Source organism: Abramis brama (assembly GCF_963993115.1).
Source record: "Abramis brama genome assembly, chromosome: 12".
Classification (NCBI taxonomy): Eukaryota; Metazoa; Chordata; class Actinopteri; order Cypriniformes; family Leuciscidae; genus Abramis; species Abramis brama.
In genome coordinates this window covers 28872385-28892610 of record NC_139974.1, presented here as the reverse complement: position 1 = coordinate 28892610, position 20226 = coordinate 28872385, and the positions used below count along the sequence as shown (strand labels likewise).

Genomic DNA, 20226 nt, shown 5'->3' with positions numbered 1-20226 from the left:
CGTTTGGAAACTGCCGTTACCTGCTGTCCGCTACGTATCGTATTCCCATTGAAAATAATGGAATAGCATAATTACGCTCTGATATGGCAGCCGTCGTCGCATGCAATTGAATTAATCGAACAGACTGAGCTCAACAGTAATTTATGAGAACTGCATGCTTTAGAGCACTCCGCTTCTTGGCACGTTTTAGCCAGGAGCGTTAACCGTCAGTGGGCTAGCGGAGGATTTAGAGGGACAGACGTTCAAAACAGCAGGTGTGTTATTAAGCAGCGCCTGGTCATATTTCACACTCCAATTCAGCAGAGCAGCCGAGAGCTGTGGTTGCGGCTCGCTCACTGTGCCGCAATCCCGACATGGATAGATTCTTCCGTTGCTTTGTTATCAAAGCGACAAACACACAGACACGATTTAATACTTCTCAGTCATGGAAGAGAGTGGCGAGCTGTGCTTTTTCCTCCATGTTTGATCACGCCTCAGTCATCTCTGACGGCTGAGTGATCTGTCTCCTAATATTCTGCGATTCATTTAATTCTGAGAGGCCTGGGGAATGTGCTACGATGCAATTCTGAACTCTAGCATTTAGCAGTAAATGAAATTTTGTGTCAAATCTAACAAATCTGTTTGGAGAACACACTCTGCAGCGGGCAAATAAAAAGATTACTGGGGTGATGAGAGGGAAGTCTTTGGCTGGATGCTGAGATCATACCCCAGACCGTCTGTAGGGGATTGTCTATTCATTTACTCAAAGTCATGCAATATTCACATGTCTGGTTTTGATTCTCCTCCGCATATTGAGTCGAGGTCTTTCGTTATTAGATTATGCCTTGTGAAAAATAAGAGCAGATACCTTTGTTCGTCCTTTGTGAACACCTGAGAACGTGAGGCATATCAGTGGCGCCTTGTTCCCCACAAATGCCTGCATGCGTTTGGTGACCTGGCAACCTCAAGAACCAATCAAGCTGCCCAGCTGTGACCTGGCAACTAGAACAGCCAATCACAGTGTCCTGCTGTGACCTTGCAGCCGTGGCATGGCACAGCAACTTGTGCAACCATGATCATTAGCCAGCAACCACCTGTCATGTTGCTTATTTCTGCTTGTCTGTGGAGAACAAAGAATCGATTGTAATTGCAGAGGATGTCTTTCTTCGTAAAATGATATTCTCTCTCTTATGAATATCATTTCGATGGGGTGTCATTTTCTTTGACACGTTGTGTTTTGATGGTGGGTTACAGCAGAGCTAATTTGTCTGCTTCTGTACCTAGAACCTCTCTGGGTGTTCTGAAATTTCCCCACAATTTAATGACCAAATAAAATCTCTTGATTTTAGGTGTTTTGAGGGTAGGATATTAATAAACACTCTTGTACAATAATGCATGTGTACATTCCTGAAACACAATCCTGTAATTAAGGCTAAGTTGTAATTCAAAGCCCATAGCATATTAGTTATGCAATATTAGTTAAATGGCTGTGGAGCTGCTGTCCTTCACTTAAGCAATAGTGTCAGATTTCTCTAGCAAAGGGATCCAAATTCACAGTGGCAGAACGAACACATATGGACGTTATTGTATCCATGAGTTTTAAAGGGTTAGTTCTTCCAAAAATTTTAAAATAGTCATCACTCACCCTCATGTCGTTCCAAACCTGTAAGACATTCGTTCGTCTTCGAAACACAAGTGAAAATATTTTAGATGAAATCAGAGATTTCTGTTCCTCCATTGAATGTTCATAAAGAGGTCGTAAATCTAATACATATGAATTGATCGGTTTAGTCAAAATTTTCAGAAAAGGTACAATCGCTTTATATCATAAACAGATTTAATTTAGGCTTTTATTCACATATAAGCATTCATCAGCGCACACATCAGATATGGTAAACAGAAGCTCAAGCATGCTTGCTTGACATGTGAGAACCAATGAGGTTTATTCTTGTGTTACGCAGCACGTTTGAGCTTCCACAAGAACCAGTGAGGTTTGTTCTCATGCGTCAATAAAGTACAGTTGAGCTTCTGTTTATGTTCGCTGATCAATGTTTATATGTGAATAAAAGCTTAAATTCAAACTGTTCATCATATAAACCGTTCGAATCATAAGGACTCGTTTTACAATCTCTTTATGAACTTTTTGAAGCAACAAAGTGGTAGTTGCATGGGCTGTCAATGCAGGGACAGAAATCTCTCAGATTGAATCTAAAATATCTTCATTTGTGTTTTGAAGATGAATGTGGAATGACATTAGGGTGAGTAATTGATGTCATGATTTAAATTTTTGTGTAAACTAACCCTTTAAGTGCATTTGGATATCGAAAATTGGTATTAATTTTTTTTTAAATAAAAATACGGAATGAACAGTGTTTTCTGCCAGTTCTTTTTAGTGAATCAAAACCATACAGCACAACTAGCGTAGTCCAACTCTCAAATGAATGACTTTGTTTTAGTGAATCTACACTCTTAGAAAAAAAGATTCAGTTTTGTTCTATATAGAACCCTAGGGTTCTTGATATAAATGTAGAGAACCATTTATTCCAAAAAGTTTCTATATAAGAAGAAATGCCTTAAATGATTGTGTACTTTCATGTTTAACAGGTTATTTAATTTTTTTCTAGTGATAAAGTATGTTCACAAGCTAATATTCTAGAAAATTAAAAAAGAATAAGAAATGTATTAAAAATAAATCTATAAAATGATCCCATGATGGGAACCCCTAAATGTTCTATATATGAAACTCTTAACAGAACCCTTTAAGGTTTTTTATAGAACCTTTTCTTCTAAGAGTGTATAAAATACTGCTCAACCAGTGTAGTCACAAATCACTCTGAGATGGTTATATTTAGTGAATCAAAACTATACATCTAGACAGACTCTCAGTGCAACTTGTGTATTTCGATTCCTGAATAAATTAAACTTATGAGCCAGTTATTTTTAGTAAATCAAAAACATATAGCACAATCAGTGTTTTCTGATTCCTGATTCCAAAAATTGTTTGAAGTTCAGCATCAACTGAAAATTTGCACTTCTTTGTTTCCCAAATATGCCTTAAATGTATTAAAAGAACCTTTAATGGAACCATTCAGGAATCAGAAACGCACCAGCATCGTTTAATACTTTACAATTCCCGTCTGGAGTTTTGAGGTTCAGAGAACAGGAACACAATGACAAAGATTTAGATCATTCCTTTAACTGTGAGCCCATCAAGCACAGGAGATCTGGCTGCAGGTCCATTTAAACTTGAATTAGATGTCGAATTACGCGGTTATCTCAGCATCAGTCCCATTTGACTCCCACCAACCTGCAGACAGTGTGGATATGGCTGTGTCTTAAAATGATCCATGCCTTTAGATCTGAAGAGAGTGGTTTAATTGATCTCATTAAGGCAGCAATGGAGTGCATCAGGTGTCTGAATTACTGGCAGAGACAGTGAAAGGTGGCCCACAGGGACGTCGGTAACCTGCTGCCAGCTTTTTCTGTATGCAGAGGGAGTGTGGGGTAGAGCTGCTGACCTCCACGTGCTTCAGCTTTGCGGGGCTGTGCATGACAGCGGCGAGATTTCTCTCGAGATGCAGTTTTGCCTGATATTCCCCCAGTCGCCTTCAACCTTGACATTCTTTTCGAAAAGCATGTGCGGATATCCATACTAATTCTGGTGACATCCAGTCTGCTGTGTCGTGATCCTGTTCCAAGCAGCCTGGGACATGCAGCTCACTGCTCTTAATGCAAGCGTGGAGAAAGACAGGGAGATAAAGACATAGCAATAGAAGGACAGTGAAAAAGAAGAGTTCTCTCTCGATGTTGGCAAAGATGGAATACCAGCGTAGTGCTTACTGCACAGTAAATATACTGTATACTGACTGGAGCTGCATGATAATGACAGAAAATTGTCATCATTTACTCACCCTTGTTATGTGTTCCAAACCCATAAGACTTTTGCTCATCTTTGACAGACAAATAAAACCTGATAGATTTCTGTCCCTCAATTGAAAGTCTATTCCACCAAAACTTTTAAGATTCAAAAAGTTACAAATATTGAAATATATCGGAATATTTGTCCTAATATTCATTATTTAATTTAATAACTGTTACCTTGCATTCATCACAGTGGAAATGCAAGGTCAATTTGAATGCATTACATTGTAGCATACAGTACCAACCAAGAGGGTTTTCTTATTAGCATGGACCACCCAGACAGCAACACAGCAGAGCTGGCCTTTCAATATGTTAGCACAAGTAAGAAAACCTGGGTTAGGTTCACGCCAATATCTCCTTCTGAAACAGCTAATCAGGGTCTTCAGGATTACAACAAACCTCAAGGGACTCTGCGGGATGGTGCCCTCCAGGAATATTGGAAACCCCTGTCATATATCCAAAAGGAAATCGATAGAAAATGGCCCAGAATAGTTAATGACATATTTATTTAGCTAAGGAATTTTTTTTTTTTTTGATAATATCTCTGGTCCGTCTGGTTGGTTGGCAACTGAAGCTCTGCCAGAGGCAGCAACATTAATATTAGCATACCAATTAGATCAGAATCCATTCCATAAGAACAAGTGTGAATAATAAATTAACAATCACTGTGTTGATTAGCTAAAGAAGAGGCGAGTTAACAGCATATGGACTGTGATTTCAGACTATCACCAACTCCCTCACTCCATAGGCTTAAGCAAAAGTAGTCTCACCCACTTCAAATGTTTTGTCGTGCCGTTGTGGTGTTGAATCGAAAGTTTAACTTTTTTAGATAATTATTTATTACAGAGAATCTTCTGCACTGGTTTGGTTCTAATCGGGCGAAAAACCTAGGACTACAGTAGCTCAAAAAAATAGGTTTCGCAAAAATCCAATTTGGGGGAAAATTTTTCATGATGGAAATAAAATTGAAGTTATACACATTGAGGCAAGGATAAGTGTTTCTCTATTTCGAAAGTCTTGTGTGAAAGCTGTTAACTCTTGTCTGAGAAAAACACTGCCTTATTCAGTATCTTCTGTCAGATGAGATGTTGTCAGTCTATATGTTAGTATTATTATTCTAACATTATTTTCGTTTCTAACTTGTTAGTCATGACTAACGGTACTTACTTGTTACTGTGTGTGTGTGTGTGTGTTAACCATTTTTGAAAAGTAAATTTGCATGGTTCAAATTTCTAAAAATTTAACATTGAAATTTTCACCTTTTTTACTGTCGTAGCGCCACCTATCGGCGATCTCCATAAAAGTGTGCATGCTTTTTTAGAATCATATGTCGCATGTGGTTACCTAATTTTAATGAAGTTTTGACATTTTGTTCAGGAATTATTGGCTTTTGGGTTAACTGGTCTAGAATTGAGCGCCAGCGCCTCCCTGGAGGCAAATCACCTCTCTGCATGCACCACACATACATGGGTGTATTTCATTTGTGGCACTACCCCAGGGCAACCCCAGGCCACTAATACAAGTTCTCTGATAAATAACCAGCGCCTCTGGGTTTTGATGTTGATGAGAATGTGGAAATCGAAACAGTTCAAGAGAGAGAAACAGAAAGGTTGCCTAAAATTTCTCAGTTCACTTCTTAAAGTGCTTCGCTTACAAAAGCTGCTCTTGTTGTTTAAAACATGTAGATTCCAGAATTGCTAATCAGCTTTGAGCCAGAATGTCAGCAAAAATAAATCGCTGTAACGATCTGAATTACCCAAGGCACCTAGCGAACGCCATATCTCATGTTTCTGCCTGGAGTTTCATTATTCATTTCAAAGTCTGCTTGATCATGGCCCATGTCACGCCTAACTTTGAATATCGATGTGATGTAACTGGGCTTGTGCTGTGTTTTTGCAAGCGAGAGAAGTTGCAAGATCAATCAAGAGTGTGCTGGGAATTAACAGAGCAAGAGAAACGAGATAGATAACTGTAGCGATTCTCATCAACTCTAAAGATTTGTGAGAGGGTGAACGTGTTACCGAAGCCACTGAACAAGTAGAAAAATGGCACTCCACTTGGAGGAAAAACATTGGGTTCGGGGGAAGGTGAGGAAGAGAAGGATAGTGTCAGCCCATCAGTTTGGAGATACATTATTGAAGACTACAGTCAGGCGCACACAGACTCTCTGTGGATCCTGTTTATCACGATGTATCTGCTGTAAGGTGCAGGATTAGTGTGAGCAGTGGCTGGGAGTTTGGAAATAGATGGTGCAGTGGAGATGAAGGTGTGTGGGAGAGAGGAACGGAGCATGTGATTCATAATGTAGTGTGCAGCAGCTTCTGTCTGAAATGATTCAGGATACATTCAATCCTTATATTGATTGAAAAACAACACAAAAAGTGAGTGACATGAAAACAGTGACTAAATTGTGACTGATCAGGATTCAATTGTGTGCCCAAAGGAAGACGTTATTGCATATGGAGTGCTATCATCATGGTCCACCTTGATTAAATTAAAATGTTTTTGTAATTAACTTCTGAGGAAGAGACAGTGATAGAAAGCAAAATGTGGATCGGAGGCGGATGGTTTGTGTGTAGTTGGCGGAGAAAAAAGGTGGTGGGAGACGGGTGGGTAATAAAACAGAGTGGTTGTGTTAAAGGGATTGCAAATTCAAAGTGCTCTGTGAAACGGAGAGGGAAAACGAGCCCCACACATATACGACTCTCTCTCACATAGCCTACACTCCTTTCTAGCTCTTTTTCTCTCACAGTTTATCTCAATCTCTCTCTCACACGAACATACATACACATTCTCTCTCATGCGCGCGCGCGCTGTCTCTCTATAAACCCAGCACATTCTCCCTCTCTCTCAGTCTCCTGCTGCATCCAACGAACACATACACTCACTGCTGTGACTTCGTTTATTCGTTTCTTTTGTTTCCGTGCTGGATTTTATACCAATATCACAACGACATTAGTCCTCCGTTTTTCAGCGCTAATCGGTTTTCACTTCGAATTCAACGTATCGTTTTCTAAAGACGCACACAGAGGATTCCAGTCGACCGTTTGTAAACATTGCGCTTTCCATAAACAAACCTGAAACGTTATTATTATTATTAGTATTATTCCGATATATATGTCCCGGGTTCAGGAAAAGCGTGAGTATAAGAATACAGCACTAAAAACTCTTGAGGCAACGACAGATTGTTATTGTTTTTCAGCGCTAGCATTCGTTAACGTTATTCCGCGTAAATGTATTCTGTTGTTAAATATTAGACCGCCCTTTTAGACTGTTGTTGGCTACGTTATTTTTCAATGTCATTTTATTATCAATTGACTTCGCGGTTCTAATTTTGTATACTTAAAACTTTTGTGAATCTTTGAAACTTCGTATATTTTAAAACAGTTCATGTAAAACACTCATTTGCGAACGCAATAATTCAGTACGCGGACTTTTCTGTCTTGATTACCTTTGTTAACGCGTCTAATTTTAACGCAATTTCCTCTACGCACAGCTATTTTAATTTAGTTAGGAAACGAAACCACATTCCGTTGAATCGTCATCGATGTCGTGGTTGTGTTTTCGTCCTGAACGCAACCAAGTTGAAAATGTAAAAGTGCATTTTAGTGCATCTAAAAGTATAGGCCTATTACAGGTCTATAGAACTTTAGGGTAATTGACAGTGCGGTATTCACTTGAGATTTTGAATAATTTCAGCACTGAATGGGAATGAAATTTATACTTCCCAAAATATTTCTATGAAAGTAAAATTATTGTCAAACACCTCCAGCTTTGCCTTTCATGTAAAATAATATCAAGAACAGAAACTGTGTTGGCACACACTCTTGCCCACTATGGCCAAACTATCCTGGCAGCATCACAGCAGAGGACGGCGCTTGGTTTCAACTTCCTACTTTATTTTGGCCACCCTTACTTTACTGTTCTCCTGGTCCTTCCCGGTTCTAGGCAAGAAGAAACTCTACATCGGAGCCCTGTTCCCTATGAGCGGCGGATGGCCAGGTGGCCAAGCATGTCTCCCTGCTGCCCAAATGGCCCTGGATTTGGTGAACAAGAGAACGGATATTCTTCCGGATTATGAGCTTGAATTAATCTACTATGACAGTATGGTAAGTGAGCACTGCATGTGAACCTCTTTAATTACTTTCCATTATTTGAACTGTTTGATAGCATGTACTTGAGTGTGCACTGAACTAGTCATTCCATAAGAGTGTTTGCTTGCAATTGATGTTATTTATTCAAACAGTGTGGAGTGTCATTACCAGTTTGCTTTCTGAAGATTTGTGTTCACTGGAGATTTCTGAGCAAATTTACATTTTACTACAGCATATTGGGTCAGCTGTACTGCTGTAGTATGCTAATGGGGTTTGGTGGATACTAATGAACATAATGTTCTTAAAATGGGAATTTGTACTTGATTCAGTATGACTTCATTAAAGCTGCACAGAGGAATGTTTGACAGCATCATATTATTCATCAGTTACGCTGTCACCTGAGATTTGCCTGCAAAAATCTATTCATAGCAGCTCTGTATACCTTCCGCTTTCCGTGTCCGTATCTTTCCATTTGCTTGACTCTCTCTCTCCCTCTACTTCTCTCCATCTTTCCCACCTGCGTCCCTCCTCCCCCGCACAGGAGATGCCAATGCATACTCCCTCTCGCACACGCACACACACACACACACACACACATATATATGCAGAGTGCAAGCCAGAGTTTTTGACGGAGAAGACATATAGATACATGCAGAGTGCAAACAGTTAATTCCCTGTGTCTACTCCGTGTTGCTAAGAGCTTTGCCGTGATTGGTCGGAATGGGTCTGCATTGGAACCCTGCTTCAAAGATACAGGAGAAGGAGGAAAGACTGGGGGCGGAGGTTGGCATGACAACTGTTACCAAGACCACTGCTGTTCAAACAAACACATAAGGCCACAGATTTCTCTGACAAAAGAAAAAAGCATGCCTCTTTACCATTATTGCATAAACAGAGGCAGAAGGATAAATGGAAGAAATTAGCTGGCTGGTGTAAGACTATACGGTTAACCAGACAAATGAAGTGCAGTTCAAGGCAATCTGATCTCTACATATTGAAAGCATCGTTTCTGATGCCCCGCAGTAGGTTGATGTACTCTGGACCCCTGCGGATCTGAATGAATACATGCACACAGAATCACACACATGCAGAGAGCCGCCACTGATTAGGATTCAGCACCATGGACAGTTACATTTAGAGAGCAGAAAAGCGCTGTGTCATCAGGAGGTATAAGGCAGGCAGGAGTTGGGTTTTAGATATTCAGACCCAAATGTTCCCTCCTGAGTAACAGAAAGAGCAGTCTCATTAAACCTGCGCTCAGCGTGGGTCTGGGGCGTTCTGATTGGAGCTGAGGGCTGCACTCTCCGTGGGACGACAGGGATGGCAAAAGGACTCATTAGCATGGATGTGATGTGAGATCCCTTGGCCTTAACACTTGTGTCGTGGGGTCTTTAATGTATTTTTGGGGTTTGTTCTTCCACTGATTTGAATGATGGAGGAGAACGGGGACGCTGAAATCCCTTCTTCTAGGTGTTGTCAGTGCTAGAGAGTATTTAAAAACAACTGATATTAAAAAAAGGAGTGTCATAGGGCTGGGCAATACTGATATTACGTGTTCATTTGGCAGACGCTCAAAAGGGACTTGCATTCAAGGTATATGCTTTATCAGTTCATGCATGTCCCTGGGAATCGAACCCATGACCTTGTACTGTTTGAGCTGCAGGAATGCTATATTTATACAAATAGTGTGAGTATCATGATTATTTTATGTACTTTTAATTAGGCAATTAAGTTTCCTAAAGAGTGCATCATTAGACTAGTTTTGCTATCCTTTCTTGTCCTCCAACTCGTGAGTTTTGAGACAGATGTTTTAATAGCATCTAGCTGATAAGTTTGATTCATATTTAGTGAATTTAATCAAACTCAATCATAGTCCCAATATGCTCTTATACTAATATTTGCTGCATTTCTGTTCTACAGCAGTTTTTCCCAAACCTGTTCCTGGAGGCACACCAACAGTCTTATCTGACCCATCCATTTCATTCCGTGGAGTCTCAATTAATGAGCTGATGAGTTGAATAAGGTGTGTTTGATTAGGAAGAGTTTGAAAATGTGTTCTATTGGTGTGCCTCCAGGAACAGGTTGGGGAAACTATTCTACAGCACCATGGCAAAGAAAAATGTTTGTGCTGACTGGGAAAATGTCTTTCTATTGTGTTGTCTTCACTGACTGCAGGCAAAAACAAACATACAGTCTAACGAGTGTAGTCATATTTAAGAACACTTCTTTTAATGAATCGGTCAGAAAGTTTGCATCTAATGAACTGAATCTGTTGAAACCATCAGAGCAGTAGCTAAACATCCGACTCACTCACTAATTGGATATTTATATAATATTTACTTAATTTTTTTCAATGTTTTTGAAAGAAGTCTCTTATGCTCACCAAGGCTGCATTTATTTGTTCAAAACTACAGTAAAAAATAATATTGTGAAAAATTATTTTCAGTTTAAATAACTGTTTTCTATTTGAATATATTTTAAACTGTAATATATTCCTGTGATGCAAACCTGAATTTTCAGCATCATTACTCCAGTCTTCAGTGTCACATTATCCTTCAGAAATCATTCTAATATGGTGCTCAAGAAACATTTCTTCTTATTATCAATATTTAAAACAGTTGTGCTGCTTAATATTTTTGTGGAAACCATGATAAATCTTTTTACAGGATACTCTGATGAATGAAAAGTTCAAAAGAACGGCAGTTTTTTAAATAGATTTTTATTTTATTTTAAATGTCTTTACTAATACTTAATCCATCATTGCTGAATACAATTATAAATTTATCTTATTAAAATCGTACCGACCCAAAACTACTATTATAATTAGTTGATGAATACAATTATACGTATAATTTTAACATGCACATTCTCAAAAGTGTTTTGTAGTAAAAATGTATATGTTTTGTTTTCTAAGTAGTCAGGACATTATACATAATAATAAGTCAGACCAAACTATCATCATCATATCTGTTTGATGGTTCAGTTCAGATGGATCAGTTGAAAGAATGCTCCTTCTATTTGCAGGATAATCTACCTTCTGTGTTTTCAAAAATTCAGAATGCAGTTCTTACAGTTGTTTTGATTAGGTGGAGCCCAGGTGCATTTAAAAAGTTAGGCTCACGCATGGCTTCCCTCAGGGTTAGAAAGTCAGGGCAGGGGGAGATTTAGAGCCCAAACTAGGTCTCCATTCTGTGGGTACAATTTTGCTGATGACCCCCTGGGAGTCTGGAGAGAGTCTACGGTAGCATTCTCACCACAGACTCCTGAGGACGTACTGTGTGCCTGAACATATTATGTGCAATCTGGCTCATTTTATTTACTTATTATAAAAGAATGTGTAGGCATGTGTCTGCAGTGGAGGCAGTTGATGTAACTCTCTCACATAACTGTATGGAATGTCACATTAATTTCATGCTTTTCACAGGCACTCATTGTAATTCAGACAAGAAAAGCAGTTTCTCACTAAAACGCTTCTTTTGTTGTAATGGAAATAATTGGAGTGATTTAGCTGTATGTTTAGAAGAAATTAAAATCATCGGGAGAGACAGAAATAGAGATGTGTCTCAGGATAAGGATGCCAGATTAGAGGCCAATAAGTAAAGAGCAGTCAGTCGCCACATGGTCCTGCCAATTGAATTTGTGATTGCAGCAATCAAGCCATGAATCATTTTTATTATTTACAGGTTTTGTTCCTCTTTAAGCTTCTCTCTGTTCCCAGAACAACAGAAACTAAACAAAAGCTTAGTTTTAGAAATTCTGACTGTGCTCAAGGCCACTGGCTGCAACCCGGTTTACTCTCAACACATGATCAATTGTGGCCTTAACCTACTATTATCATTTAAATGAGATATTGATCTTTCTTTGACAGTAATTTTAAGACAAATGGGGGTGGGGGGTGGGGGGGTGGGTGCTGATTGTCAGTGTCGGGTTAAAGACTGATGAGGGTACATGTCCAGCAAACAAAAAAAAATTCTTGGTGTATATATGGGCAAATGCATGTGTCCTTGGAAGACTGCAGCTTTCCCCTCTACAGTATGCATTTATGGCTTTATCTGTCTCTGCTCCTTTTTATTCTGCTTTCCAATGCATATTTATCTCTACTTATGTGATTCAGTATGAAATGAAGTCTCTCTCCCTATGGGGGTTCTTATACTGTTGCAGCAAATGTATATACAGTGTGAAATGTGTTGTTGTTTTTTGTTGAGGTCTGCAGTTTTGTGCATGAAGTGACAGAATGCCTCATGAATAGTGACAGCTGTGCTTCAAATCTAAGTATAGATTATATATTTAAATGTTTTTCTCTCTCTCTGCTTTCAGTGTGATCCTGGAGAGGCCACAAAGCTGCTGTATGACCTGCTGTACACGGAGCCCATAAAAATCGTTTTGATGCCTGGCTGCAGCTCTGTGTCCACACTGGTGGCCGAGGCTGCTCGCATGTGGAACCTTATAGTGGTGGGTTCACTTTGAATGTTTAGAGATAAGCTGTCATTGAAAGAATGTTGAGGAAAAACAAGGTTTTGAACTGATGACAAAATGTTCTTCTGCAGCAAACATTGGAATTTTTGACAAGATGGATGAGTAATATGGGCATTCCCGTAATATGGGCATTTGTTTACATGTAGATTCTATAGAAATGGGGTGGTTCGGCCTAGTTGTTAAATATCAGGGAACCAAAAAGTTACAGGTTTAAACCCCAAAGATTGGTGAGAAGGCTGTGAATTCACTTATTCCAATGGTTTGTTTGTCGAAAGGATGTATTGTCAGGGGTGTGTCCCCTGTGGTGACTGGCAGGGTATATTTATATCCTTGGCCATATTCCCCTTATGGTATTCTTTAAAACCTGAGCTAAGCTGCCCAATGTAGCCAGAGTTTCTGGCCCTAGGGAATAGAGTCACGACGACTACTGGTACGTACTGTTAGGAAGGGGAACTGTGACTCCGGACCAGTTACTCTGAAGTCACTGACTTATGTCAGCCATACGACACTCTTTCCTTCAGCATGGCGGAGTGGGCATTTGTTCCCTATTAGCGTCCTAGGATGCAGTGCGATTTCCCATTCGAAAGGGAGCGTTTCTGGTTACAAATGTAACCATGGTTCCCTGAGAAGGGGAACGAGACACTGCATCTCATTGCCATGCTTCAGGTGTGCCTGCCCAGCTCTGCTTCAGACAAGAATTGAATGACGTACTACAGGCACCCTATTTATACTCTGGTCCCACCAGTAGTGACGTTGTAGGTTGTCGCTGGCCAATGTTATTGTTGTGTTTTGACACATGCTTTAGACACCGGTCATGCTGGAGGCATTCCCCAGTCTCGTTCCCTTTCTCAGGGAACCATGGTTACATTTGTTACCCGAGACGTTTTTTATGAAAGAAATAATAGGCTACTTTTATTCAGCAAAGATGCATTAATTGATCAAAAGGAGCAGTAAAGACATTTGTAATGTTAAAAAATATATATATTTCAAATAAATGCTATTTTTTTAAACTATATTTATCAAAGCATCCTGAAAAGAATTTATCTCAATTTTCACCAAAATATTAAGCAGCACAACTGTTTTCAGCATTGATAATGATCAGAAATGTTTCTTGAGCAGTAAATTAGCATTTTAGAATGATTTCTGAAGAATCATTTAACACTGGAGTAATGATGCTGAAAATTCAGCTTTGCCATCACAGGAATAAACTACGTTTAAAATATTTTACAATAGAATTCTAATAGTTGTTTTAAATTGTAATAATCTTCAACAATATAACTGTTTTTATTGTATTTTGATAAAATAAATCCAGAGACTTCTTTAGAGACAATTGAGACAATCGATTACATATTTTAATCAAATTAACTAAATGATATTCAGATTAATTTGTTGCATTAATTGCATAAGCTATTGCATCAATATTTACTTAGAAGACATTCAAAGACATTACATAATTGTGGAAGATGAAAGAAGTAAATGTATTGTTTGTTTAATTTCATATTACTGAACATAAGCCAATCACTGACTTACAGTCCACAGCAATTCATTTAGTTACGTTTGTCAGTCTCTCTGAGGCCGAACAGACAGGATGTGTACAAATTGAATGTACTCATCAGGAGGCAGGATTAATTGCATTAAAGGGGGGAACATACCTCTAGTCCCCTGCATTTGGTATTGATGGCTTCAGTATGACTCTGTGCATCACAAACCGAACTCTCCAGCAGGTCTGATCACCGAAAGTGTAATACCACAGTTAAGATGAGCTACCTAAATGTCCCATTTCAGAACATGCAGCACTTTGTACAAATACCCGAAATCAGTGAAATGGCTTCTAGACAATTTGGATCAGATATTTATGTAATTTTATTTAGCTTTTGGCGCGTCTTTGAAGTGCACTCCCAATGCCTCATCTTCTTTTTCTTTTCTTTTTTCTTTTTGAAAATCAGTCTCTTTATTTTTCATGCTCTGCTCTATTTTTATATCTGTTGAGAGCTTTTTCTCTTCACATATGAGTTTTGACCTATATATCCCCCCGCTGGCCTTGAAACCCTCCCTTTTTCCACCCCCTCAGCAGACCTGTCACTCAACGACATCTCGCTGCATTTGGGAATGACATTGAGTTATTGGCAAAATAGCTAAAAAACCCTCTGCTGTCATCGGTTTTTGACTGATGTCGGTGCTGCACTTAAAAAAGGAAATGTTTTATTTTACACCTCTGTTTTGCATTTAATTTTTTTATCACAGCTTTGCACGCCTGTCTCACACACTACAGTCCCCAATGTTAACTAAAGCTGCTCCGAGTGAACTGTGCAGGAGATAAATTAGCCCCTTGGGCACTGGTTTTCCTGCGGGTGATTTTATCGCAGTTACTTCAAAAGTCTCAGTGTCTGTACAGTGTGTGTATGTATTTCTCTTACGCATTTCTCATTTGCTTACAGCTGTCCTATGGATCCAGTTCACCAGCTCTCTCCAACCGTCAGCGTTTCCCCACCTTCTTCCGCACGCACCCCTCAGCCACATTGCACAACCCCACCCGCGTGCAGCTCTTCCAGAAGTGGAAGTGGACCAAGATCGCCACCATCCAGCAGACCACCGAGGTCTTCACCTCTGTGAGTGAGATGTTTAAAGATGTTTAAAAGCAATAATTATTCAATGATAAGCTTGCAGACTATTGCACAACAGAAGCCAAACAGAAAAGATTTTCCATACTTTGATCAGTATTTAGGATGAGGTTTTCTAATCAGCTGCTACAAGTGATGATTGTTGCTTGTTTATTGTATATTGTCCTAAGTAGCCCCACCCACTGTGAAATCCTATTGGTCCATAATCCTGCTCTGCATAGTTGTACATCAAAGTCTTATTAAAGCATTAAATGATATTCACAACCAAGTTAACTATGTGTAATAATAATGTGACCAATTTTAATTGTAAAAGTGTATTTCCAAGTGAACCATATTCATTGAGGACAAAAAGTGTAGGGCAGGAATTGATTTCATCCATTTGGAATTCATGTCAGGTGGGCATTTAATACCAGAGTTTGCAGTCAATAGTGTGGCACTCTTTGGTAAAAACATAAGCAGTCTTATTTACATCAGCAAAAAAGAAAAGTTGTTTCAGAGCTTGAATTATGAAAACATTCTTTAAAAATGACATGTAGGCTAACTACAGAGACCCTACAGGTCTAAGGGACCCTGTATGGTAATGGATACAATTCTGAGATGGAAAGAAAAATTATATTTCAATGCATTGAAATTCTTTTACAAAATATTTGCACTGGCAAAACTATTGTGTTCCCCCAAGAAACTATGCATTAATTAATTGAGTTTATTCACAAAAGTATGGCTCCGTATGTAACGATTCACACTGTTTCTCATTAAAAAACAATTTGCATTGATCATGAAATATGACTAAATATGCCATCTCATTTACATGACCTCAACTGAAATAAAATGCTTTCATTGCATGAAAACTTGACTGCATTATTTTCTTTAAATTCTATTTTCTACATTTTACTTGTATTATTGTTTAGTTGGTGACTTTTTGTGCAGAAAACATTTAAGTTTAAAATAATTTAGTCATCTATATTGCTTCTCTTATTTATTATCATGTGTCCTTGAGCTTTTGGTGCACCAAACAGTCTGAAGTAGATTGCCTTCTTTTTCCTCACTAAGATGCTTTAAGAGAAGTTTTTAAAGAATCCTATACATGCATATTAAAAAATACTAAATTAAATGTTTGTTAATGAAATCGAATCCTTTTTTGATTGATTCAAATTATATTTAAATCAAATGAAACAAATTAGTATTGAATCTAATCGAATAATTCTGAATAAACAAAAAATGCTTTTTGAATAAAATTAAAACCCACTTCACATTGAAACTGCCTTATTTTGAAGCAATGTGATTGAATAAATTGTGCACAGTGAGATACAAGGAACATTCTTTTAAAAGAAAGTAAAAAATGTCTATTTTGATCTATGCTGTCATCTTGGCTAGATTGTATCAAATTATACAGTGTTTTTCTTCTAGTGTGGACAGAAACCTTGTCCTTGTCCCTGGAACTTGTAAAACAATATGCAGCGAATGCCTGATGCCTGGTATCTGAGTTGTGCAACTCAGACAGGCTGTGTTTATGTAATTGAGAGTTTCAGAAGCACATTGTTTACTTCAGGGTATAGCATGTATTTTTGTATGATATGTAGGTAAAGTGTACTTGTGTGCTGTATAAGATAACATCTGGGATTGTGGGCTGTAGCTGATGTAGGCATGGCTCTATTCCTTTGTTTCCTCCTGCACTCTGCAGCCTGAGGTTATACAGACTGTATTAAAATTTACACGCTTGTTTTATTGGTTCCAGCTGGACAGTAAACAAGTCCCAACAAAAGAAATAAAATCTGCCAGTCTCTTTCTAATTTTCTTTTTTTTCCTCGTTTTCTTTCTCCATTCCTGTCTTATCTCTGCCTTTCTGCCACAATAATATTCTCTGCCGTCTCTTGATTTTTCTACCCGACATCACCTCCCTCACTCATCTGCGAATGTTTTTCTTGTCTCCATGCTCTTTACTTTCCCTCCCTCTCTTTCTCAATTCTCCTTTAATTTCTCTCTCTCTCAGACTCTGGATGATCTAGAGCAGAGGGTGAAGGAGGCAGGCATTGAGATCAGTGTGAGGCAAAGTTTCCTCACGGATCCTGCTGTGGCCGTCAAGAACCTCAAGGTGCTTTCACTTTCACTCATTTCATTTATGACCTCGCTGCCATGGCAAAGTACAGGTGTTCCCGTCAGTGCCACGGTAGAGCAATCAGATCAGCACCCTCCTCAACAGCATCCTATGATTCTCAGATGCAAAACAGATGCGAAACACACATAGAATCAAAGGGCCCTATTTTAACGATCTGAAACGCAAGTATCAAATGCGAAACGTAAGTAACTTTGTGGGTGGGTCTTGGGCGCTGATACTATTATACCGGCGGGATAAATGACTCTTGTGCCCGACGCAAATCTAAAATGGGTTGGTCTGAAGTAGCTTCATTATTCATAGGTGTGGTTTGGGCGTAACGTGAAATAAACCAATCAGAGCGACATCTCACATTCCCTTTAAGAGCAGGCGCGCTTGTTCCATGGCGGATTGCTATTATAACGGCGGATTTGCCAGGCGCGCGCCAGGAGCGGTTCACAGCCGAGGAGACCGACGTTCTAATCAGGGCTGTAAAAGACAGAGAAGTGACATTGGGGATGGGAGAAACCCACCCAAATTAGCTTTGGTTAAACAGGGGTATAATAATTTGGGTAAATGTGTAAGCTAGATTTATGCCATTTTTTCACATCTTCATGGACACAACAGTGATTTCCCTCGTGTGTTAATATTTTTCCTTGTAATAATGTATGATTTGCAAAAATGAGAACTGCTGCTTCTGTGTAGATGAGAGAATCAAAGTTTATGCACGTTGTGCACACGCTACATAATAATGGCCAAGCATGCGCCCTTACAATAGCGTATGAATAATATTGTTTTATAAGCTATAATAGCGGAATTGTTTTCTAAACCTGCAAAATAGCATCAGGGAACGTTTGCGCCGGAACACACCTCCTCTTTGCGCTGAACCGCCCCCGGGAGCGCAAGATCATTCACTAATTTACCGACGTGCGTCTGTGGAGGGAAAAGTCCACTGTGCGCGGGTGCAAAATAGGAAATGATATATGCGTCGGTGTACAAAGTCAATTGCGCTGGGTGCAAGATAGGGCCCAAAGTCTTTAAGGGTGAATCTCACTAAAACACCAGGTCACATCTCAACCCAAAATCAGATGGAAAAAATACAAGAAATTATATTGACGCATTACCTTTAATTAATTCCATGAGAGTTAGGTATATCCCCCCCTTTTTGTTGTAATTTCCAGTAATTTTTTAGTATTACATTTTAGTAAGAAATACTAAATAATGAACATAATAAAACAAATAAGAAAAATATTTATTGTGCTTTTCCAATATTGACAAAATGTATTTCCCCAATAAATATAAAAAAATATATCCCACCTTCTCAAACAAAATGTAACTTATATTTTCTTTATATTTTAAGTTCAATTTAAGTAATAAATAAGTAAACAAACAAAACATTAACAAAAACCTGTTCTCATTATTATTTGTTAAGAATAACCTAATATATTGTCATATAGTGATTTTATTTCTTTTTTTATTTAAATCTACACAGTGCAAATACTACTATAACAATTTTGTTTTACATTACCTTATTATTGTTTTGTACCATGGTAATGGGGATTTGGGAGAAAATATGTCATGTTGTATAAATAATATCACAATAAAAAATTTAATTGCCCTAAAAATAGACTTGATTTTCTTAAAGCAAAACATTATTTTTTTTTTGGTTTCCCCCAAAACACTTCCAGATATAAACACAGGAACATGCACCTTTATTGTGATTGGCTAGCTCTGGGATTGTCACGCCAAGGGACATCATTTAAGTCCGGGAGAAAAATACAACAGTGTGGGAATCTGATCTTATTCTTGAGGAGAATCATTTTAATTGGAACATGGGTCAGATGATTTGTCCCCCCTCCAGCCCTACCGCTTCCCCATTCTGCTCTCTCCAGTGACGCCTGGGCCCCTGGCTGCCTGTTTAGCAAAGGCCTGCCATGTGTGCCGCCCTAGTTTTGGTGCACAAGATTAATGGAGTACCACCAGAGGAACCATAGTAACCTGGAATAGCACACTGCTGAGAGGGGACAGTAGCACTGATTGGACTGCTTGTCCAAACCAAAATTACTGCAGTGTTATGCATAGTAGCACTCTCAAATACTAAGGGGACCACACTAATTCACTGACTTTTGCAAATTTGTTGCATTCATTTCTTTGTTCTAATCATCAATTCTTGCTCTGCTCCTACAGCGGCAAGATGCGCGCATCATTGTGGGACTGTTTTACGAAACGGAAGCCAGGAACGTTTTTTGTGAGGTCGGTAATCAGCCATTCAGCTGATCATGATTAATCTATGTCAATGTCAAAGGGGAAACATGGAGTTTCTGTTCATTTTTCATTCTTTTCATTCAAGTCGTTCCTTAACCCGACCTGTTTCACACAACCCAACTGCAGGTCTATAAGGAGAAACTGTATGGGAAAAAGTATGTGTGGTTTCTGATTGGCTGGTACGCTGACAACTGGTTCAAGATCAAAGACCCATCCATCAACTGCACTGTGGAACAGATGACAGAAGCTGTGGAGGGGCATGTGACCACTGAGATAGTCATGCTCAATCCAGAGACGGTGCGAGGGGCCTCTAACCTGGTAAGTGGGCCTGAATAATGTTTTATTTCCTGACTTTCATTGATCCTAAATATAAGAATTGCTTAGTTTGTGTCCTGTGGCTAGGCCCAGACCTTGGCACATTTGTGCTGTGGGCTTGAATGGTATCTCAAATCATGAAGCATTACTTTTTGAAGCAATCAGACTTAAAGGGCCCTATTTTAACGATCTAAGCGCATGGTCTATAGCGCACGGCGCAAGTGCACTTAGGGCGTGTCCGAATCCCCTTTTGCTAGTTTAACGAGGGGAAAAAAGGTTGGCGTGCCCGGCACATGGTCTAAAAGTGTTGTCCCTATTCTCTAAATGATTAATGGGTATGTTTCGGGTGTAACGTGCAATAAACCAATCAGAGTCTCATCTCCCATTCCCTTTAAAAGCCAGTTGCACTCGCGCCATGGCAGATTCGCTATTTTTGCCATGTAAAGAAAAACTGATAAGAATG

The 20226-nt window shown here is 39.0% G+C and overlaps 1 protein-coding gene across 2 annotated transcripts in view; it reads left to right on the top strand.

The window, feature by feature from the left end:
- The window catches only part of gabbr1b (gamma-aminobutyric acid (GABA) B receptor, 1b), a 120361-nt gene that overhangs the window by 50260 nt on the left and 49875 nt on the right, over nucleotides 1–20226 (top strand). For both annotated transcript variants that reach the window (XM_084130073.1, XM_084130074.1), the window contains 6 exons: nucleotides 7849–8009; nucleotides 12312–12446; nucleotides 14909–15079; nucleotides 17082–17183; nucleotides 19371–19436; nucleotides 19575–19766. In XM_084130073.1, coding sequence (XP_083986199.1) covers nucleotides 7849–8009; nucleotides 12312–12446; nucleotides 14909–15079; nucleotides 17082–17183; nucleotides 19371–19436; nucleotides 19575–19766 — 827 coding nt within the window. The remainder of the gene's footprint in view (nucleotides 1–7848; nucleotides 8010–12311; nucleotides 12447–14908; nucleotides 15080–17081; nucleotides 17184–19370; nucleotides 19437–19574; nucleotides 19767–20226) is intronic.